This window comes from Opisthorchis viverrini (assembly GCF_000715545.1).
Source record: "Opisthorchis viverrini unplaced genomic scaffold opera_v5_529, whole genome shotgun sequence".
Taxonomy (NCBI): domain Eukaryota; kingdom Metazoa; phylum Platyhelminthes; class Trematoda; order Opisthorchiida; family Opisthorchiidae; genus Opisthorchis; species Opisthorchis viverrini.
This window is the reverse complement of record NW_008752191.1, coordinates 160,406-183,991: the sequence shown is the minus strand read 5'-3', so window position 1 is coordinate 183,991 and position 23,586 is coordinate 160,406. Positions and strand designations below refer to the sequence as shown.

Below are 23,586 nucleotides of genomic sequence, written 5' to 3'. Positions count from 1 at the left end.
AGACTGACTGAATTAAGCAGAAAATACTGACACAGCAGTATTTGCGGGCGACATGAGTCAGTCGACTGAGCCCTAAGAATCCAAATTTGGTTTGTATTTCATGCTAGCCGCTCCCCCAGTCCCAATGTAATCAACCGACACGTACCAGTCTGACGTAGTCTAGTGCAATTAAATCGTAGACCCATTTGGGTCACGTGACACTACGAAAATACCGAAGTTCGGCTCTCATGTAATTTCAATGTTTGATCGGTCTCTACCCCTCCAATGCCATACAGTAACCTAAACTGGGCAATTGATACTGCAAAGACTCCTGACTGATATTCACATGTACGCGCCATGTAACAAGGTGCTGCGTGACTGGCAACCTAAGGATGCCGTCATGTATCTTTTGCGATCACCAGTGTACCCTGGGATCACTGTTTAGTTGAGCATCTGTGGGCATATTTATCAGTTACGACGAAATCTGGGTAAGATGAGGTGGAAAAAACAATCGGGAATGGCCTATCAGGCCAACTTTGCGAGTGTGTCATTCTATCAGCTCTTATAGTTCTACCTAGACGAAGCGATTCCTTTTTCCTGTTTACTGAAGCTCAGATTACACCGAAACGCAAAAATTCGTGCATCACTGACTGAGTTGATTTCCTAAAGAACATTTAAATTCTTCAGTGCGTGATGGATATCAGCAGATATTAATTCGATCACATATCCAGCTAGTTCCTATTTTCCGTTTAGACCTTGTTTGGATGTTTAAGCAATCAAAGCCCTAAAAACACCATAAACTCCAAAAACAGTATTGTTTGATTTGGTTTGATCACCATTAAGAGGCTAACTTCTACTAGACTGAAGGTCTATCCAAGATATAATTTCTTTTCCTCTTCATCGTGTACTGTTGACAATAAGTTTACGAACAATTTTCCATATTTGCCCGTTTTCTGAATTGCGTGTTTGTTCACGGTCCAGTGTGATTTTCCCATGACATGTCATGACAGGACATTTACATTGATGGAGTTCAAACTAGAATTATCTGCTTTCATTCACATCACACTCATGCACCACCATCATCACAGGTTCGAAATTTACCTAAAAACAACTAGCAAGGTAACTGTTACTGCGATATGTTCTATGTATACGTTTTTATTTAAGTCAACTTTTCAACGAAAAAGTAACGCAGTTTAACAGGAAATCGTAATATCCTCATCCGGATGGTCAACATGAAGAATAAATGATCAAAAAGGTCCTTCACCCGCTTCATTTATTATTCGCCTTGTCTGGATTCATGCTCACCTTCTCACATATCTGTCATTTAGTTCAAGCAGTTCGGGATCTATTCTAGTCAAGAGCGTCCATTCCAGATGATTTTTGTTCTCATTTCTTACTTTCAAGTGATATCCGTTCGATAAGGAAACCCCACTTTTATTTTTAATCAGCCACAATGGTTTCAGTTCTTATGATGTTTTTCTGATCTTGATCAGCCTTTACTTACTTGTCCCTGGTCCAAGGATACATGCAAACATTGCTAACAAAAAGCTTCGTTTCTGCTTACTTTTTAGCCGACTGCCATTCGTTTGCCACACGGAGTTCAACGTTGAAATCATGTTTACCGTAGTCGGTGATTCAAGTGTGCTTTTAAACCAGACGACACCGTTGGTTGAAGAAGTGAGAACTGACCGTAATTCGAGCTACGCAAACCCAAAGGGGCAAGGCGGCGGTGCTTTTTTCCGACAAAGTCTTGTGGAAGTGGAAAACTTGAACCAGACTTATACCATTATCTTGCTCACGAGTTTCATGATAGCCGTCAGTATCATGAAGGTCTTCTACAGTCTGAAGCTATGGTATTTTCACTTTATTCCTGAATCGCTCTCACTTCTGGGCATCGGAGTGATATTTGGGTGTGTCATGAAGTATTTTGGTATGAAAGTTCGCTTCCTCACTGAACAAACGTTTTTTGTCCTTTTTCTTCCACCGATCATATTCGAAGCCGTTCTGCACCTTCAGAAAACATACTTCATCAGAAACCTACCAGTAATATTAATCTTTGGGTTTATCGGAACGTTTTTCAACTTTATCTTTCTTACCCTTAGTTTTTTACTATTAAATGAAACGTCGATTTTCTCATCGGAGGGGCTACGTTTGCACCCAACAGCTCTGATTCTGTTTGCGATCCTAGTGGGTTCAATCGATGCAACAATGGTGCTCGGTATTCTCGGAGAGCTCCACGTTAACCCTAGTTTGTACTTTATTTTTCTCGGAGAATCCGTGATTAATGATGGGGTTATCGTTGTCCTATTTAATTATGTTCACACCATTAGTTGTCAACCACAATACGTGAGCAGACAGGGAGCTCACCTTCTCATTGCTTATGGTATATTAGTACTGGTCGTTAAAATTGTTGGTAGTTGCATTCTCGGAGCTACTAGTGGCTGTCTGACTTGTTTCGTAACAAAATATACCTACAGTTACACGGTTATAGAACCCTTGCTAGTTTTAAGCTCTTGCTACCTTACCTATCTGTTTGACTACAGCATAAGTTGGTCGGGCGTTTTTTCTCTTCTATTCTTTGGCCTTATTCAACTTTCTTACACTTTCGAAAACATATCCCCGAAATCCCGTTTGACGATAAAGCTATTCACGCATATGACTGCAGCTACCTCAGAATCCCTAATCTTTCTCACCATTGGATATAATCTCGTAGTCCACATGTCAAAATGGTACACAAACTTCAACTTGATCGCTCTGTGCTTGTGCACATTATCACGTTTTTTGGTGGTCTACACATTATCATCACTGGCTGGCTGGTTTAATTGGTTATCAAATCCGATTTCACCTTCAATGAAGCTAATTATAGCGCTGTGTGGGATGCACGGACCCATCAGCCATAGCCTAGTGGAAATTGTGAAACCCACATGTGTCATCCCGCTGGGCTTACATCCAAGCATGTTGCAGACTACGGTATTGTTCATTGCCTTTGTTACCGTGATCAGTATGAGCATCTTAATTCGACCACTGTTATGTGTATTCCGGATGAAAGTGGAGAAGCAGCCGCTGAGTTTGTTCACCATGCTCAACGAACGGATGATAAAGAAAATGCTGGATGGTGTGGAGGTCATCACTGGTTTCGGTGGAGGCAACAAACTAACCACGAGGATATTCACGTGGGAAAAACGGTAAGTCCCAAAGCCAGATGGCATTTGGATGATATACGAAGTTAGGTTTTGTGGAACAATTAATATGGGGATTTCCCACTGGTAAGTGCTGGACACTCGAAGTACAGCATTAAATATAATATTCAGCCTTCTGGCTAGCTAGTGAAAATAATTCCGAAATGCGGGCTCAGGTGTGATTCCTCGAACTCTCTCCAGCAGGTGGTGAAGCAAGGGATCACCTGTTGCAGGGACTGCTGTATGGTAATACCAACCTCGGCCGTTTACAAAAAACCTCCACATAAGCGTCACATATATATCTAGCCGTGCATGGTCTAATTAACCATCTCCATTGTTCACAAGGTCAAAAGTACCCTGCTATGGGCGAAACCGCTAAATGATATTGACATGCCGTACAAATTGCTCAACGAAAGACAGCCTGTTTTACCGGCAAAAGGAAAGTACACTGAAAGGCAATTGCAAAACAACAGTTGCCCAAAATGTATTCTGCGGAATTATACTATAAAGCTTGATATATGTTAAGATTATGGTTACCCAAAACTTTGTTACTCTGAAGCACTAAAATTAATCTGAGCTAGCTGAGATTTTTCAATGCGAGAAGGGTATTGTATCACAGTTATTAACCCAGAACTGTTCCAATGACCGGATCTTTATTTGTACCTATGCACCATCCTAAAATCGTGCCCCATTTTAGTCACGAAGAGACAGACAAAAACTGTGAGTGGTACAGTGGAAGATGGTAGTGCTTCATTACTCTGATGGCGAAAACAGCTTCATCCCAAAACCCTTCACATCATAAATTACATGACGATTGGATCTCATAAAAATCGGTTTCCAAAAAAGTCTACCATGTAAAAATGTGATTGTTGGACAGAAAAAGAAACGTTGCAGCTGCTCGTGTTCCGCACTTCAGCAAAACTCAACTCATTTTGGTGATAAAAACAGCAAAACAAACCTTGTCCTGTCTCGGTATCCAAGGTAACCCAAAATGGCGATGTCTTTCTGGTGATTCAAGTGTAAAGGATAAATCAAAACCAGTGGATATCACATAAGGTGTGTGAGAATGAAAGAGCCTGATTATTATTCCGCAGTGTCGATCCGTTTATGTTTTTGAAAGATACCGCACAACAAAACCAACAATTACCATGCTACCGCACTTTGGATACTAAACCTATTCAGACCGCCTTCTCTACCCACAAGATTCGAATATAGTCCATCCAGTAAACAACACAGTGATTTTAGCAATATCAGAACAATTCCCTTTTCGCTCCTTCATTACGACCACGTTCTAATATTTCACACTGGTAACTAAGGCGATCCAGTTTTTGACCTCCAAAAATTAGCATTTAAAAATCACTTTTCACCAGGAGTTCGCAACACCGAATTCCTTCTACTGTTGCGTACCTAACACGGCTAACAAGTTGTATGGCAACAGGAATGCAACATCCAGCTCATTTGGAGTGCTGATCCTGTCGGGTGCCTCTAAATAATAAGGTTACTTAACGGGCATAGTGATTTTGAATAAGTGCGAACCATTCCAAGGAAATGTCTTTTGATCATGCTGTTTTACAGCGAATGGTGAGAACAGAACAAGATATCGTAAGTGAAAATTCGCTTAATTACCTGCTCGTGTTTATTCGTTAGCAGCCTGCGGAGATTCCTTCTGCGTGAACATGCTACGCACGATGAACTCGTCAAAGTGTTTGGAAAGATTATGATGAACTTACATTATGCAAGTCTAGCTTCAACATCAGCCGAAGTTGAACATTACCTATCTCGGCTAGCTCCAACTGCAAAGATTTTAACAGCACGTCAGGACCCTTTAAACCCAATGCCTAGAAAGAATAGCCAGAAACCTGAATTTGGAAGTGAGATTTTTCGTTCCTACGTAGCACTTCCAATGGATGACATTCTTGAATCAAGTATGTGGAAAACCGAATTAGCCAAGGAGTTCCTACAAGTGCAGTCAATAATGGGAATGGCTAAATCACGAGAGACGTGCGGTAATTTTAAGGCTGTTAGCTTCAGTGGCTCCGAAGTACACCCAGATCAACCGTTGGCCGGGCTAAAGCGCAGACCAAAACTGCCAGATAACTTCATCGATGGTGAGTTTTCCGTAACGGATGAGACCGTTGGAAATCGGTCTGACAGCATCAAGGTAACGTCGAAATATAACACATCCAGCTCCAGCACATCGTCCATCAGTTCCATCAATGTCGTTGGGAAGCAGCCAACCTGCACCAGAATGATCCACCTAATGAAGACAATAGGAACAAAAGTAAGTAACCGATAACAGAGTATTAAATTATCTTTTCACACTTGTATTAGTCCGTAGATTCATCCCTTTTGTATAAGCTACCTTCAGGGAATGCAAGTGTGATCTTTTTCTGAGGCTGAGAAAGGGGTTTCCCAATAACTGGAACAGTTTTCTTGATTTTTAAAAAATATCTTCTTCTCAAGATTGTTCGGAAATTTATTATGCTTGAAATAAACCAAATGCACCATCAACCGAGATTTTGCCCAATGAGTGTTACTGTTAAGTGATAAAAGCTGAGAACTGCTAAACACTTGCTTAAATTTTGTTTGGAACTGTCAGCGATGCACAGTCTCACATATCTCCAATCACATTGGGACCTACGTCATTCAGGTTGGCAGTTGCGCCCAAAATCTCAGGGTCCTGAGTGACAGACCACTAGTGGGATCAACTTACACTTAGATAGGATGCAGCACCGCTCAACTTTCACTCACACAGTTCAAGTCGTGTGATCCAGTTTCGAGTGTCCTCTCGAATGATTACCTCTTAAACTAGGGATCGGAGTGAGTAAGTGAATTTTTGTTCCAGAGCAGTTTGTAGATAAAGAGTAGGTTCTTAAGGTTCATGTAAGATTTTATCGTGACAGCAATCTTAACCTATATTGAGAAATGGACAAGAGCTAACAACCACACCAGTGTAACTTAGGTAAAATTAAGAGAACCTTGTTTTTTAATATCACTTAATCACGGTAAACTCTTCCAGCGTCGCATACACATGGTAAGAAAACTCATCCACGTTATCGGTGGTTAATTTTAAAGATAGAAGACATCGATTCTGCTGATAGGCTTATGTTTAAACGCACTTTTGTGACCCTTCGGGTGGTGAATGGTTAGCGTGGATAATCTAATGCTGCGGTCTTCTTTTGTACGATGGGCACAACTTCTCAAGTGAGCAACGTGGTGCTCATGTGCAGTGATCGTACTCTGATGATCCCACTGAGGACGGAAGTATTTTTTTCCTGACATTCATACGGCCTCGCTTTATGAAGACCGGAAAGTGCAATACCTCGATCACGTAAAGGCGATATGTTCCTCCAAATGGGATTCGTCTATTTGGATGTTCCCGGGAGTTTTTGTGCTGGGACATTTCCACAGCACCCTTAACTAGGTAATGTCTCAGGGTTCTACCATAAGGAACACCTAGGCACTAAAGAACCACTCACGGGGATCGTTTTCGACAGCGTTAAGTCTTTAACAACTGAGGACTTATACTCTGGAAGCTAACTTTGAGGAAGTTGTAAACTAACACAGCAAAATTTCAAAGCCGAGTTTTTAGTACTCGATGTCCATACAGCGTGCTTTCACGATATGCCTTCGTATTGCTTCTTCAACATTAATTTGAAGACTGGTACTATCCATTGGGTAAACTGCAGCCACTAATCGTGACGCACTATTGCTAATTACCATGAACCCATTAGTGGCACCAAGAGACAATAGCCAATGAATATTCGGAAAATTGTTTGGGAACTTCGGCTTAAAATGGCCCTAGCGACCTTATCTCGGTTATCATTAGGGCATTATTCTTTCTTTACGCAAAAGTGAACACCTCTGCATTCAAGGAACCCACTTTGTTTCGAAGTTTTCACAGCTTTGCAGGTGGCTAAGGTTTGGAAGGCTACCACCCTGTTGTAATCAGCTGTTCGTTTGGGCAGTATCAAGAAACAGACACCACTCTTTCTATCGAAAATAGTTGTCGGCTTCTGAGGAAGAACTACTCCTCACAATAATGGGATACCAGTTAGGGCAATCCGAAATGTCCCTACATACGAGGTGTGTCCTTCCCATGGTTTGTCAGTATTCTTTTGAATCCTCAGAAGCAGTTAGAGCAATCATTTTCACCTTAATTGGCCTGGAGAAGACGCAGTGTATGTTGAAAATTTGATTTTTCATGACTCAGTAAATATCTGGCTTAAGTTTACTGATAATTATCCTCACACAGCCGTATTCCTTTCCAAAACACCATACCATCAACAGGCGTTAGAGACCCTTCAAAACAAGAAATTATCCTTTAAGTCGAAGAGTTGTCAGTAAATTTGAATCCGAATTCCGCAGTTTGTTCAGCGCCGCAAATGAACTACGAAAAAAGGCAAACATCTCTCTTGTTTGCAGGCGAACCGGCTGAGAGTACTCACAGAGGAAGTAGGGAAACAGACACTTACTGGCTTGGAGTCTGCTGTCCTCGAAGAAACCAACTAAACACTTTATGCCATCTTCTTGCTGAGGAGAGACCGTAAAGCTTTCTGAACCAGGACACACCTCAGCAAAATAATGAGCAAAGCTCCCAAGGGGGGAGGAGGCGGAGGATAAGTTAGAGGATGTGAAGTTCGACGGAATTCTGGCAACTGCCGCTCTCATGGAGTGCGGTGGTCCCACTCCCCTCGTGATAGGATTTCTTGTAGCTTGTAGCTCCAAGTTTATAGCTGAAATGCTGTTGAGGTGCACATTGTTCTTAAGTTGCTTCTTCACGGTCTTAACTTTAGTATTCTTGTGAGCAGTCTACTTGATGCGTATCATGAACAGCGTTGGAACTCATGAATATATATATATATATATAAGCTTTGGAAAGAAGTTTACTGAAGAAGCCAAAATGACATCTTTCTGAAGGAGAAACATTGCGTAATGTGATGATGTTCTGCAGGTTGTTTTACGAAGCTTGCGCCATCAAGATCCGAAAATGCTTGTCCACTTGAATCTTTTAATGGCGCACTATTTTTGCACGCTGTTTCTGGGAAACTACTAATTGGATTGGATGGTCAGTGAGCGGTGACCAACAGTTGGTGGTAAATGTGAAAAAGCGGAAATTTACTGTTTATTTGCAGAAAACTGTCCTGTGTAACACGTAATTCATAAGATTGCTGAAAATTCGTCGACAGCTCATGATAGGATTTTTGCTATTTGGGGGCTCCCAAGATCCTGCCAACTTTATATTCTTTTTGAAACCGAATTGGACAGAATCCACCAACTACTCTCATTTGCATATGAGTTTGGTTTTGATGGGAGACTCAACTCATTCCAGTCGAATCTTTCATTCATAATGACCTCATTCGTGAGAGATTCGGCTGAATTCAGTTGAGTATATCGTCAAAACCAAATCCGAATGCATTTGAAAGTGTTTAGCTCAAAAGTTTTCCGTTCTTATTATTAATTGTCTAGTTGCCCATTGGTTTGCTGAATCCACGATTCTAATTCTCTGCTAGCTTCAACCAGTGGAACTTAACCCAGACAGAGGGATTACAGAAATTCAGCGTGTAAAAGCTCAACTTGGAGAACATCTGTCTTACGCTGATCGAATGCGCCACGCCATCACACTCAAACAATCTGCACTACGGAGACAACGGTTGGGAACAAGGTCAGTGTCACTATTCATGAATGAATAAAGATTGATCGAAATGTACTGCTGTCACTGTTACTTAGAAAGCCATGCGAGTATGGCTGGGGCCCGAAGCTAAACTTGGCTGCGCGGGTATATTTCTCATGTCCCTGAGGCGACTGATGTCAGGACATTCTACCTAGGCTCAACCTGAGACACACTGTAAACAGCCCTGGAGAATACATAGATCGTTCAGACGATGTTCTACGGCCGATTCTACACTTTATCAAACAGGCAAATAGAGCTAAAACCGTAAATTGTGAGTGACTCTATTCAAGTTTCCAGTGGTCATATCAGCCATTACTGACGTATTCACCACCAACTGACTGCATGTTTGTTTCTTGATATGTTATGGTCTACCCAGAAAAATCTAAACAGGCTTTTTGTGGTCACGGCTGAAACCAGAAAAAATGCAGTTCTCATGTCCATTCAGTCTTGATTCCCCATCAAGCTTCAGATTTTTTTTTGAACAGATGCGGTCAAACCGACATTTGCGATAGCTGTACAGAATTGCCGCCGTGATAAATTAAGCGTACGCTACAGTCGGGATTTAATAAGATTTAATGAGATCTTTGAGTTATAGTACCAAGTTAATGCCAAAATCAAGGCGCACTCTGTGAGTAATTTCAACTAGTAGGCGGCAGGTTGTGTAAAAAAGTGGTCAACGGATGCTAATTGTGTAATCATCCCAGGATAAGTGGTGCATTAAAGAGGTTTAGTCAGAGACACTACTAGAAACACCTGAACAGGCGAATAGAAAGTTGCCTAGTTCGAATAAGAAGCCTGGATCACTAAGTAAACCAAGTTTACTCCAAACGCTTACAGTACACGGCGATTATTCAAGGTCAAATATTTCTCTGTGTGCGGTCAAGAAAGTTCCCTCTTGACACTGTTTAAAAGTGAACCATGTAGTATCAGGGTAAGATCACTTTTGCCGCATAAGTGCTATGATTACTGCGTCGACCGATCGGTCCATGCTAACCATGGAAGAGACAACGCATATTAACTTGGACTTTGGTGACTACCATGCAGTTCTGTTAGATATCATATAAACTATGCTGATTTTTTGCTAAAGCTTACCAAAACAAAAGAGTTCATGGTTTCCAAACTGCATGTGAAAGGCTATCTCAGAGCACCTCCGAATTATCTTTTTAAATTAACCTAAAGCAGTTTCAGTTGCAACCAGCTGCCTGTTTCCAAAGTTGATCATTTGTACTGAACAGTAAGATCAACCTGCATGTTTTACAGTGTTCATCCACTATTTAACGAACCCACGATCAGAATATACACGAACGGGTTCTTCTCGCTTTACAGTGAACGAAAACGCCATGTGATGCACCTTTTTCCGTCCAGAAATTCTGTCGACAACTTAGTGCCACGTACCGTGATGCTGACTACACTGGAACAAGCACAAAGTTCACAGAGAACTACGGGCCATCCAACAACTAAGAAAAAAGCTCTCAGTTTGCTCAACCTGCAAGAAATGAGTCTGATGAATACAGATTTTGAGAACAATAAACGGAAGGACCATGAGAAAGCGGAACAGTAGTCTTTGAGATGTGGATCGTGCTCTAACTGTCAAGGTTATTCTTCTGAATGCAATGGTGACATTTTCAGTCTGTTTGTTTGTTGATTAGATGTCAGGATAGTGATGATGAATATACGGCCGCTTACAACGCATCCAGTTTACAAAAAAAGACTTGGCACTATTCTAATAAGCTTTGGTCAATTTTCATTGAGTTTCCATAATTTGAACAGTGTTCAAGGCCGTTCGCCACTAAAAGCCAATGGGATGGTTGCCCACATGTGCTTGTTATGTATCGTTTCAGTTGTGATAACATCAATGGAAAAGGCAGAGTTCTGTCGTGAAACCCTCCTTAGTCTTGGCCGTCTTAGGTCATCATCATTATTAGCTGTAAGAACAGCGTGCTTGCCGTATAGTGGTTGTAGCTGCTAGTTTCGTCCACCTATGAAGTGGGTATGTGGGGTAGGAAGTTGCCAGACAACTGGATCACTTCGACTCAACCATCCAGTCACTGCGGAGTACCTAGTGTACAACGCTTCTAGGACTGGCTTTCGACAGCCACCAGCGTTCTGTATAGGTTGATTTTTGGCGAACAGTAGCCAGTCGTATGAGTTGTCTCGGGTGGGTATGACGAAGGCGGTGAGACATCAAAGCATACTAGATATACACTATGGGTTTCAACAATTTGTCTATGATTTAACAGTTATGAGCGATCAGCTGGGCCAACTTGTGGCTGCTAAGCTATCTCTTACGGTTCTCTAATGATTCTCTGTGCTAACACTGGATGAAGGGTGTTCAGCTGGCTGCACAACTACCTCAACTCAAACATAATGCGGTATCAGCTAACCAGTGGGGGACTCATCAGTGTGATTCGATGTGGTGTGCTGACATTGTAATGTAGGCCAGTCCGCATTAGTGGGTGGCTTTCAGGATGCCAGAGAGGTTGTCCATAAAAATGCAAAGATTAAGAATCCCACAGTATCTCCTCTCCTAACATAATTGAATCTTCTATAGAGGAGAATGTCGGTAGCTCAGGTGGCGTAGATGGTCGTTGGCTTGTTCGCTGAGCTGGGCAATTTGGTTGCAAACGTTTCATCACCAATCGAGGTGACATCATCAGTGCGTAGTTGTGCGTACCGCTACGCACAACTACGCACTGATGATGTCACCTCGATTGGTGATGAAACGTTTGCAACCAAATTGCCCAGCTCAGCGAACAAGCCAACGACCATAATTGAATCTATTATGCACTGGAAAAAGTGAAAAACGCCATTTGGCGGCCGGTACACACCTGTTTATAGCCCTACATGATCATTTGCCAGTCCGACGTGGTACAAAGCTATCTCTTGTTTCAATCCTAGAAATAAGCTCGTATTACGGAACTTCTGGGCGATAAATGTTGATGTCTGCAACATGTGCTGGACGAAAGTCACAGACAGCAATTCGGCGAAGGTGGGTTCTTGTGTCGTGGTTGACCGCCTTCATTGAGCCTGCCAGACTATGCGATAAGGAGAAGACAGAGAACTCGGGACACGGCTTTATTGTCAGGACAAAACATAGAGAGCTTCTGCGCAAATATATAGAATGACTAAATGGCCAAATATGGTCGTTCACTTGTTCATTCTGTGCAGCTAATGGCGGTGTTCCGGTCGTGAGCAATATCAGCCCCAGTCCACTGGTCTTATGTTGCTAAGCCGTGTTTGGCTGCAGCCGCCAACTCACCTACATTCCGGACGTGTCGTACCGACGGTGACCTTGGGGGCGCGTCACTCTCTGCACATGTACTTTTTCCATGTCTGGGAGCGTCCTGACAGGAGTGGGGCTGGATTTCGGATTATTTAATTTTGATGACAGCCAGATGCGGTCACGTCACTTTAGCCTGTAATTTGGCCTAGGTGAGACCCTGGGAGCAAGTAAGGCAGTCCGGTTCGAGGAGGCTGATGTGGTTCTGGATTTGTTTGACAATGCTTATGGTGACTTGGATTCAAGCGACGGCAGAGTGTGATCGCTGCATGCTTTTAAGACTCAAGTGGATTCGGCGGAACTATAAGGATTTTCAGTTCCGTCCAAATTTTCAGCGGTGTGCATGCGTTCCTCTCACGGTAACGTTTAACGATACTACAAACAACTTTCAACTATAGTGGCCATCCGACGAAGTTCTAACTTCTAGAACTCGTGAACCGGTGTCCCTGTGGTAGAGCATTTAATGCTTCCGGTATTCGGAAATCTGAAGTTGATCAACATTAGAGTCTACATATACGGAACCCTGGCTGACAGACTTCCACGAGGATAGATAGCATAAAAATAGTCACAGACGAGAAATTCAGCTGGGATTCGGTTGAGCCTTCTGTTAACGCCAACTTAATTCATGGATGAGTACACTTTGCCAATTGGTTGCCGGATACTCTTGGGCTGCACTTACATGATGAACCCCAAAGAGGGCAAAACCTGTCGTGAGTAGTCAAAGAGTTTTCAGCAACTTTAGGGACCGTGAGTTTCTAAAGTTAATAAGCGAAGGGTGTTTCATCAAACACACTTAAGCAGATACAGAATACTGTAGGCTCTCCTGATGGTTGGCTGCTTACTAGAGAGAGAAGGCACACGGGATCGAGGATGGTGTGGGCTCTCTATGGGTAGTAGCTACTTCTCAGGCTATATGTTGAATAGTATTACCATGTGAAGAAACGTTGCAACAAGTTCTTGTACCTAGTTCCTTGATGCACCATGTTTTGTGGATAAGTACGATTTCATGTGTTGGATACAAACGCACTGAATGGGTCCGATCTTTTCAAACTATCGATTGTGGTCGAAGCAGATCGGTGGTTCTCAACCAGGGACGCAGATTTGCCGTCAAGAAGCGAAAGCCCACAGACTACCTGTCAACAGTCTGCTCATAATGATCGAGCAATCATCCAACGATTGCACACACCATGTACATAGGTTTCAAACAGGTAAACAAGCCGAGGAAACTAATCACTTAGACGCTTAAAAAGCTTGCACTCTCATCTCCCTTATTCAGACGCTATAATTAGAGTGCGTTCAGTATGAACTGATAGGATATTTGCGAACCACACACATCGTCTGTCAGATGTCGGATTCAAATGCGGGCTTGACCAAGAACATGTACAGCCGATAAGCTGTAATAAGGATGAAACTGAAGTTTACCATTTTTCCTTTGATGACGAATCGCCGAAGTACTTGAGCCTGGACCGATAGAGAACTGCTCACACAAAAGTAAGGTAAATACGAATCCTATATGCACCCAAATTTTGACCTTGGAATCACCGTAGTTCCCTGTTTGCTACTGAACCAACACTCTAAGGAGAAGGCGGTAACCGATCGGATGATAATGAAACAGAAGCTGACAAACGTACTAAGATATCATGTACTGTGATGTATTCATTGTGGCCTGCCTTAAACTGAGGAAATGTCTCGTCCAGATGACTGTTTGGTCTGCCGCACAGCAAAATTCATCCTGTCGCACCAGGTGTTTGTCCAACCGATTGATCGTTTGCGCATCAACTCTCGGTTACGTAATACCGTTCTTTTGATTATGCCCCGTGAAGGACCCATTACGTGTGGTAAGACCCTCCCCGTTAAATTTCTTGCAAGCAAGCCTGCCCCATTTAGACCGTGGGTGATTCGCTGCACTGTACGTCCGAATGGTGACATTTCATAGAATCAATATGGGGAGATTACAATCACACTGGATCCACATCTCGAGACGGAGATCTGCCAAACAGTGTTGTCTTGCAGACGGTATACCTACTTCCGGATAGGTGCTATTATCGCAATGGAAGTTTCAAAAGTGGTAGCATTCATAACAATTGCCACCGATAGCCTATGAACAGGTGACCATCATCATCACCATCATCATCATCATCATCATCATCATCATCATCATCATCATCAACACTACCATTATGATCCACTTTAAACTGTGGACGGATGGACTAATGGTCCTATCCGCCTTATGACTTCCAACGTGTTTGGCCAGCAATAATTAACGACATTTCGTTTCTAGAGCCGACTTCTTATACGCGTTCCTTACCTTGGAGCACCTAAGCTATACAGATTATTATTACTTGTGCGAATACATTCAACTGATTACGATCCCTCAGGCCCATTATGGACCAGAGCGAAGAGCTGAAGAAAAAACGATAAGGTCGACCGGTGTTGCGTCACTTCAAGATCTCTGTTAGGTTTTCTGGAACTGACGGAAAAATTACCACCACCTTCTCCTGTCTGGTCATTACCAGAGGAAGTGAGACTGTTATGCTCATATGGGAGCGTAATTCTGAGTTTTTACGCTTTGTGAGTAGGTTCAGATTAACTGGGAATGGCTTGATTTGTATTAGCAAACGGGCCTGCTAGATGACGGAATCATCAGAAATTTTAACCATTCTCGGCACGATATAGGATATGATAGAAGCAAATGTAAGATGCAACGGAAGCTTCATACCCAAGTTACTAGTCATTTTTTTCTTGCAATGAATCCTAAAACTGAGAAGAATCTCCTTGAACGCATGTGTGTGTCAGTGATAGTGTTTTTAATTTTCAGTGCCTTCAATCAGTGAAGGTAATGCTCACTTGATACTTTTGGTATACCACCCGGACAGGTCTTATTCTATACTAATGATTTATTGCATTCAGCTATCATAAGGAAACGAAGAGGAAATTGAATTACCGTCTTACATATGTCCACTTCAGCCAAGCTGAGATAATATTCATTAATCCAGCAGCTTTGAATTTTCGTTAAGTCGTACGAACAACGACTCACACGACTTTATTCATATGAATGCGCGGTGGCACAAAAGAACCGTCATGATTAAATGACACCATCGGCTTGGGATAAACTTTGAGATTCAAGCGTGATTGACGACAATTAATAATCGGTCTTCCGCCAGTTTGTGAGCAACCTGAAAACCGCAATCCAGAGTTGACTATGTGGTGAACGCTATGAAGTGAGAGAGTGTGGGGGCGAAGCCGTCTACAAAAGAATATTTCCTCCTCACAAAACGGTGACTACTGTCCAGATCAGCAAGTTAAGCCTTACTTTTTCCTGAGAATACTAATAAAAGCCTCAGTGGAGGAAATGGTCACCAAATACCCTATTTCCCTTGTCAGATGTCACTTAGTGAGGGTTTTCACTGTGACCGGTATCACCATGAAATCTAGACACAAACAAAACAGTTCTTGTATGCTGCTTGCTTTAGGTTACGTGTGACGAAGTTAATCTCCCAGGATGCTGATTTGTTTCCAATTTTTTGAGGCATGACCTTTTAATCAGAAGGTCAAGGATTAAAAAATTACCATATGTACTACCTTTTAACCTACATAAGGGCAGAGATGCTAGTAGGGCTAAGTTTGTGTCTAAGGATGTTTACCTGATTTTTTTGCTATCTATCTCTGTATTCCACTAGCTAGTGTCCAAGTGATCTCCTGTTAAGACCTTCAGCTCGCAGTTGACGAAAAGCTGCAATTTTCCTTATTACGTAGTAACTGAAAAATACATTGTATGGCCGTTTGTTGTTATCTGCACAACGTGCCCCACGATACGACAATTCGGCCAATCATATTGACCAGAAATTTTCAAATTAACAAGCGCTTCCGTCGAAAATCGGATCCCTCCATGTCATAGGGACCAGGTGTTTCAATCCACTCACAGCGATGAACGCTAGGTAAACGAATTTACTCACCTAAGATAATACTCTCGACTGCCCCTATCCATTTTGCTTCTACAGTAACCGAAAAGAACGCCAAGTATTCGGAACCAATCATGTTTGTATTTCAACCACGTTAACTCAAACCAGACTGGCTTAGTAATCAAGCTCAAAAATCAGCATTGCAGTGTGATGTATAGACAAGCGGCGGGATGAATCCAGGAAGGCGGTCACAAGCTTTCCGACTAAAATCGACGCACCGAAATACTGGAGCCGAACTGCTCACTCGAATTCCATTCCAGCTGATTATCGCGTTCAACTATTTCCTCCAGTTCATAACCTCTTGTGTCCGGTAGTGGTAGAAGAGCAACAACTACCAAAGCAATCGAAACGGTGTAGAAAGCTATCGGCACGCCGTGACCAAGGGAAGTGTCCAAAGCGTTGGTGAAGCTGCACAAAGCAGATCCCAGTCGCGCAAAGCCAGCACAAAAGCCCAAGCCTTTAGACCGCAGTAGCGTTGGGAACAACTCGGGTATATAAATGTATATCATATCCATGCCAGATTCCAACATAAGCAGAGACAAACCTACACAGATAGTTAGAATTATGTCTTTTGGATCAACGTTAGTCAGCGTACAAAGGGCGGCTACGAGTGAAGTCAGGAAGGCTGATGTGAAAACTCCAATGATGGGTCGTTTACGCCAGCTAAAAATCCTATATAGTGCACACGAAAGTAGAGTTCCAGGAAGCGCTGTGGCCGAATTAATCACAGTAACAAGATAAACGTTTCCTCGCACATGATTACTGTACAACAAAAGCCCGAAATAACAATATATATGACAAAGAAATACCAAGGATCCCAGTATTATGCGCCTGGTTAGTTCTGATGAACGGAAAAACTCCCAGATACTGGTCGATTTGATCCAGTGGACAAAACTTTTTTTCCTCCGCGTCTCCGCATCCAGGGCTACATCCATCCGTGTTGCAGTGTTCCTGCTTCCCACCATCTCGGTAAAGGTTCTCAAACGAGCCAGTTCTTCCTCCGGGGGATACTGTCCAAAGTGGTTATAACGGTAGCCTGAGACTAACACATCTAACGCCTTTTTGCTTTCTCCACGAGCCAAGTACCATCTTGGTGACTCAGGACCGACAAAGAAGTACACAACACCGGCAAATCCAACCCCGGTCATAGCGAAATTCAACCACCGCCAATCAGGGATCAGATAAGCCAAAAATGCGACAAAAGCCCTCGCACAGAATGACTGCAACATGGTCCAAAACGAGCACAATATTGACCTCCATTTGGGAATCGTTAGCTCAAACACGAGGATGTACAGGACGGTTAATCGTGCGCTATCAGCCGCACCCAGAATAAACCTACCCAAGCATAGCCAAGCAACGTTCGGTGAAAATGAGGCAAGAAAGCCTGTCGTCGTACCCAGGGTGTACCAAAATATAATAGTGGGTCGTCGGCCGAACCTGTCCCCCGCCCATCCTCCCAGATAGAATCCTAGAAGCATTCCAATCATAAACATTGTCGTGCTGAATGGTTCCAACCAGGCCCGGTCACAAACAAGATCAAAAGATTCAATGATACTGGATGGATATTGATCCTTTCGGGGCTCGTATACGTAGCCATTTGGGCACCTCTGAACCATGGGTGTATAAAGGCTGGAGTATGTCAGGTTGGAAAGAGACCAGAACTCTGTCGAGTTTAACTTTCCAGACAGTCTATGATAACATTCGGGCAGATAGGAATAGACGACATCCACGTTCGTGGGATTGCCTCGGATAAATTGAGTCGCTTCTTCAAAAGTCATATTCTGGAGCAGACTTTCCATATCATCCTGCATGCGGCACCGCACATTGGGTTTGGCGTTGCCAAAAATACTGAACATTTCATACGGTGGTAATCCGATAACTCCAGTGCACAAAAGTATGCACTGCCATAAGCCATGGGGACCGATAACATAGGCCAATACATCATCCATAGATTGCAGCTCTACCTGTTTGTCTTCGTGTACTGATTCACACTTCTTGTCACGTTTGTTCATGTTGCAACCGAACCGTAATTAGACGGAAAATCCTCAAAAACCAGTGCGAACTCCTTTCAGAGCAATCAGGGAATCTCTCAATGTACGGCTTTTTTCTTCGTTCGGTCAAGTTACTGGATTGGTCGGATTGTGCTTAAAAAGGATAGTAATCCACAGAATCTCTTCAGACTAAATCAGTGTTGATCGACCGGCTGCTGATCGCATTGCAGGATAGTTCGGGAACCGGCTCTATATACCTCACGGTAAGCACCAGTGCCAAACGAGAACTTGGATTGGTTGATACACAATGAATCGTTTACAAGGATCATAAAAAAATCGGCTGACAAACCCCACACAACTTGGAACAAGGTTATGCGCCTGCATAATTAGAAAAATTTGCATAGATGTTTCGGAAGTTCACGTAAGTGCAAGAATAAGTTTCGTTTTCGAGAGGCACCGAAAATGCAGTCCGTTGTGGCGAATACCTACCAAACTAAACAAGTCAGACTATGCTAATTGGCACAGTCTAACTTCTTTGATTGGGATGAATAAGAGACCATATAATTTTGTGTAGGTGATATTCGCAGGAAAAAGCAGTCTGACGATGATTGCAATACAGTAAAGCGCCCGGAACTGTCAATGCGCAGGTAGAAATTTGAGATGAAACGACAGTGCAGTTGAAAAAGTGAACAAACGACGTTCAGTTTTTGCCAACGGACCCCAAAGTTTAGACGACTAGTTGTCATTATGATACACAGTGCAATCGCGATGGACTAATGGACAAACATGCCTTGAAGTCGAATCTAAGCAACAAACCAGCACTGACTACAGTAAGTGTGGCTGCGCACCTTACAAGGCGTTTGCCGCCAATGTAGTGAACTTTGCTAAGTCTCCTGACAACTGGCAGACTTATACTTCCTTGAGTTGCAAGCGAAAGTTCACGTAATACGATCTACTTATAGATCGGAGTGGTCGAAGACGAAGGTCCTATGCAGATATGTTGCTTTTTGTTGTTGCGCGGGCACCAGTCAACCGGTAACTCGATAAACAGCAGGCAAAGTATTTTATCACAGATCACTGCAAAATTGATATTATCTTCCTTCAACCCCTTTTCAACGTTGTTTTCCCACACGCACGAGAAACACCAGACCGGAAGAACGGGTCTTCCTATGATATCGTCATCATCAACATCGACAACATAACATCAGCGTTCAACGCCGATGCTTCACCGCCGTTTTGTGGGACTCACCGCATGTCTTTGAGTGCAGTTAACTTGCTAATAAAATTCACGTTTCGGCTGAAAAAAAACCTAAAGTGGCGTAAGCATGGATTTTTCCCGGTGGAGAAGCATTCTACACCCTTCATTCCCATGAATAAGTGGGACATCACTGGTGTTGACCTGTTTTCGTGAACAAAAAGGGTCGAACGCTTAGTTGTACACTTTCTGAATCCTTCTCACTGTACATTGAGCTCCAGTAACCCAGTGGTTAAGGCATCAGCTCATTAACCAGGTCTCTGGTTCCAACCCAAACATGGGTCTGGGCTTGGGCAATGTGACGGTATCTCAGCCCTAGTATTTCCTTCGTGTGGCATGGCAGCTAGGCACAGAGAGGATGTAACACCTAAACTAATACAATGTAGCAATATACATATTGAACGAAGAGGGTACTCGAAAATGGGGTACCACCTGTTGAATCCACCTACCTTACGAACTAGGATATGAGAAAAGCGGTCGGTCACAAAAACAAATGCATAGGTATGACTTTGGAAAATTGGATTAGCAAATTTTTCGGACAAGATAAGGGAAGCCAACATATTTATTTGACCCTCAGACAACGTAGGCTAATTTTTCAGAGAAACTTTGATCACCAGAAGAAAATCCAGACTTCAGATTGTTGCAGTCTTTCCTTTCCGTGCATTAATCGGAATGGTATATAAGTCATCATCATCCTATTGAATTCTGAACTCATTAGACGTTGTTGGTTATACGCGTCCTTATTGCTAATACCACCGCCAATCTATAGCCTTCCGATGGTGAATGTTTGTGCAATTTTCATATCCGTCACATTCCTGTTCAAATTTTGTCAGGGATTACAATTCCATTACTTGCTTTTGGAGATTCGAAACTGTTCCTCAAGGAACAGCAAATCAACTGTTCCGTCAATCTCATGGTCTTATTGTGGTGTGTATATTTCTTATTATACATATCTTGCTTTGAGAGTTTCGTGTTCGTACAGTGTTGTCACTGCCACTAGTTGAATACACAGCGTGCCTGTACGTAACTGAATGTTTCACCACCAAATTACACCGAATCAACAACCTACAAAGTGGTTTTGTTATTTGACTTATTTGTTGTAAGCCTAAGCTCAGTGCTGCGTAGTTTTCACGTCGTTCTTAGTGAAGCTTATTGACTTTATCACATTTGTGAAATTCGAAATACCAAATGGATTAATGATATGTAGGTAGTTAGATGAAGATGAATTCTCGCACTGGGTTAACCGTTATCTTCGCTATTCTTGCGGTTTCTTTGGTTCGAGGGATATGCTCCAGTGCTCCATAACGAGTTAATTTATCGCAATAGGATTCTGAGATGACAGTTTTGAATAGCCTCCAACCGTGTTGGAGCGGCGCTCTCCGTTCCTGGATATCCGTCTTAGAATTTGATCACCAATTGGTTATGCAAGATATGCACGGTTTTCAACACAAAACGAATGAGAAATGAACGAAGCCCCCAATTTTACCATGCTAATGAAGAAGATACATTAGCACGCGTAAACGTGGCAAGTTGTTTCGATAAAACTACGTTTCAACGCACATCATTCGTCACCAAAGTTATTTTCATGTCATGAAGGTTGTCAAAACAGGAGCAGGAAAACAGCTGTTCTCGGCATAGGCCACAAGAACTGTTCACTGAGGTTTCACCAGCCTAAATTCTAGTGCGTTGGACAACGATTGTAGTTTTTTGGAATAACTACCTACTTTTTAAAAGAATGAGTTATGTATACAGAGCTTTGTGCTCAAAATTGTCCGGTGACATACCGTAGATTTTAACACGCCACGTATAAAGAATGGTTTGCACAACTAAGCACCGGCAAGTTTTGGATAATGTTTAGCACTAGAATGCGTTTTTGTGGCCCAGGAAATGTTTCCTCGAATTCATAAGGCACCTACACTAAAAGCACGTGCCTAAAAAACTGAGGCCATAAGCTTCCCTCACGCATTGAGAATCCCACAAATGTCCATTCGGAGTGAACATGTATTCAAGTGCTTTGTTTCTGGGTCACACAAACATGAGCTCACTGGATAACTATCAACCATCGCGAGGGATATACCATGGAGCTTTTTAGTTCGACAACCCAGTATCCTCCAGAGTCGACGCTACAATGTGAACCAACTATTAAACTGTCTAGGTGTGCTGTGTAGAACAGCGCACAGGCTCGCACTTCCTTAGGTGAATGCGATGCTGCCTGTCTGAAGGTGCATTCCATAGTAATATTAGGAGAGTTCGATAAGTAAGGTGTACCAAATAGCGAGAAAACTTTTTAGTATACGCACACTATATAACGCACGGAATTTACATGATGTTTGTCTTGAGGATGTTATCTCTCTCTTAATACAAGAATGAAAAATTTGCAATGATCAGGTGAACATCCTTGAACAGTACTACGAGAAGCACCGAACTTTCATCACCTTGTAATCTCCTCAACTGTTGAGTAGGTAGTCCAACCAAATGAAATCTTACTACTCACAAAATACAAGCAACAGAAGTGTGATGGGTAAGTTTCGGTAGCACAACGCCCTCTCACACATCCAAATTTGTTTTATCCTGATCATCACACAAAAGACATCCATCTCTCGAGTAGCATCATTCGGCTGGGCAAAGTCTGAAATCCAGCCCTCTGCAACACGAAAATAACAGCAAGCATTGACAGTAGAGCTGTCCATAGTTGCTGAAGGTCTCGACTAGTTTATGCGCATCACTCCGCGTTGCGCCACGCAAGCTGTAACAGTGAACAATCAACACCTCAATATCCACAAACGCATGAAATCCAACTGAACTCCAAAAGCTATATTACACCCCATATTTACACAGTTGTATAGTGGTCGGTACAAAAGACAAGACAAAAATTTACATCGTCGATTGGTTCCCTGAACAAATGACATCAAATGAGAGAAGACAGAGAAGCGTCAGCTATCTGCTGCTGGACTGCCGTTAGTATGTTCTGCTTCTGTCGGTATTGTGTACTGCACCGGCAGGCCATGGAGACCTTCCTGCACCTTAGCAACTGGAGTCTGACCGAGCAATGGATCCAAGCCAAACCAGGAACGCTGGAAGCTGGATGAGGAGTTCTCAGTTCCCACTAATGCCCACTCGCCACGTGTAGCTAGAGCACTGTTACTGGAGCCGTCCACAGTGGTGCTAGCTTTGCTGGTTGATTGACACACACGAAGCCTTCCAGTGATTAAGGAGATATCTACAACTTCTTCAGCTGTTGAGGATTGTGCTGGAACTACTTGTTCTTCAGGGATGTAGGAAGTTCCACCTAAGATAATAGGGAAGAAAGTCAAGCATACAGCAAGAATGGAGGATATAATAAGGAACAATATAAACTATGCATTAGAAAAGATGGTGGAGGATACCGATCCAAGTGAAAATACCATGCGCGCGAGTAGAACAGCAGATTTAACGATGAGCTAGCGCTTCGACGACCCGGGTTCACATCCTGACAATGACAGCATGAGATTGGCTATCGGCCCAAGCGTCTCACTAAGATAAACTAAGGGACAGTTGCTGTTTTCTGACAAAAGCTGCAGGACAGTACGGAGATTCGAACCCATAGCTGATTGTGTTTCAAGCAACTCTTCAGTGCTGGTGTGATATGAAAATATACTGCGATATCTCGAATATCGTGCCAATCATGAGGCGAACTCTTCAGTGCTGGTGTGATATGAAAATATACTGCGATATCTCGAATATCGTGCCAACTGAATCATGAGGCGGCCTGTGTGCAGCACATTCAGCTGGAGGACGTCATAAACGAGAGATTCAATTGAGTCTACCGTGAAAACCAAATTGATTTGCAAATGAGTGTATTTCTCGAAGTACGATAATATATTATGCCACCCCAAACCGGAAGATATCACTCGTGAAATGGCAAAAACTGTTAAAGATGACAAACAGTACCTCAAAAACAACTAAACTTTTGCCGCTAAACGTTCTTGATGACAGAACAATCAAACGGGCATAGGTGTACGTTGCACGCTGATAGTGGTTTGTTCGATTTCAACACACTTCCTGAATCACATGGTTATCTGGGTACCAATGAAGAGTGGTACAATAACTTGTTGCTCCATAAGCTCATGCTGTTGATAGTGACAGAATGGGTGGTTGAGAAGAATTACCCATAGCAGTTATTCTAAAGAACAGTGATCCGGCACCACTCGGGTGGCCGTTAATCACCACGGAAACAAGCATAGTTAGGTTTCTTTTGGTGCTGATGTGGTAGCGGTTATGGTTTGT

At 42.8% G+C, this 23,586-nt stretch overlaps 3 protein-coding genes across 3 annotated transcripts in view; 1 reads left to right on the top strand and 2 right to left on the bottom strand.

Annotated features, from left to right (window-relative positions):
• The window catches only part of T265_11603 (hypothetical protein), a gene marked incomplete at both ends in the record, with an annotated part of 23,575 nt that extends 13,182 nt beyond the window's left edge, over nt 1-10,393 (top strand). The window contains 4 exons of the mRNA XM_009178296.1: nt 1,551-3,164; nt 4,809-5,439; nt 8,672-8,823; nt 10,159-10,393. Of these exons, the coding sequence (XP_009176560.1) occupies nt 1,551-3,164; nt 4,809-5,439; nt 8,672-8,823; nt 10,159-10,393 (2,632 nt within the window). The remainder of the gene's footprint in view (nt 1-1,550; nt 3,165-4,808; nt 5,440-8,671; nt 8,824-10,158) is intronic.
• A 5,884-nt stretch (nt 10,394-16,277) lies between these two features.
• On the bottom strand, nt 16,278-18,086 carry T265_11602 (hypothetical protein; the record flags this gene model as incomplete). The annotated part of the gene is made up of 1 exon (XM_009178295.1): nt 16,278-18,086. One exon carries the CDS (start codon nt 18,084-18,086, stop codon nt 16,278-16,280), a length of 1,809 nt encoding a protein of 602 aa, XP_009176559.1.
• Nucleotides 18,087-22,124: 4,038 nt separating this feature from the next.
• The window catches only part of T265_11601 (hypothetical protein), a gene marked incomplete at both ends in the record, with an annotated part of 7,668 nt that continues 6,206 nt past the window's right edge, over nt 22,125-23,586 (bottom strand). The window contains one exon of the mRNA XM_009178294.1: nt 22,125-22,609. Coding sequence (XP_009176558.1) covers nt 22,254-22,609 — 356 coding nt within the window. The remainder of the gene's footprint in view (nt 22,610-23,586) is intronic.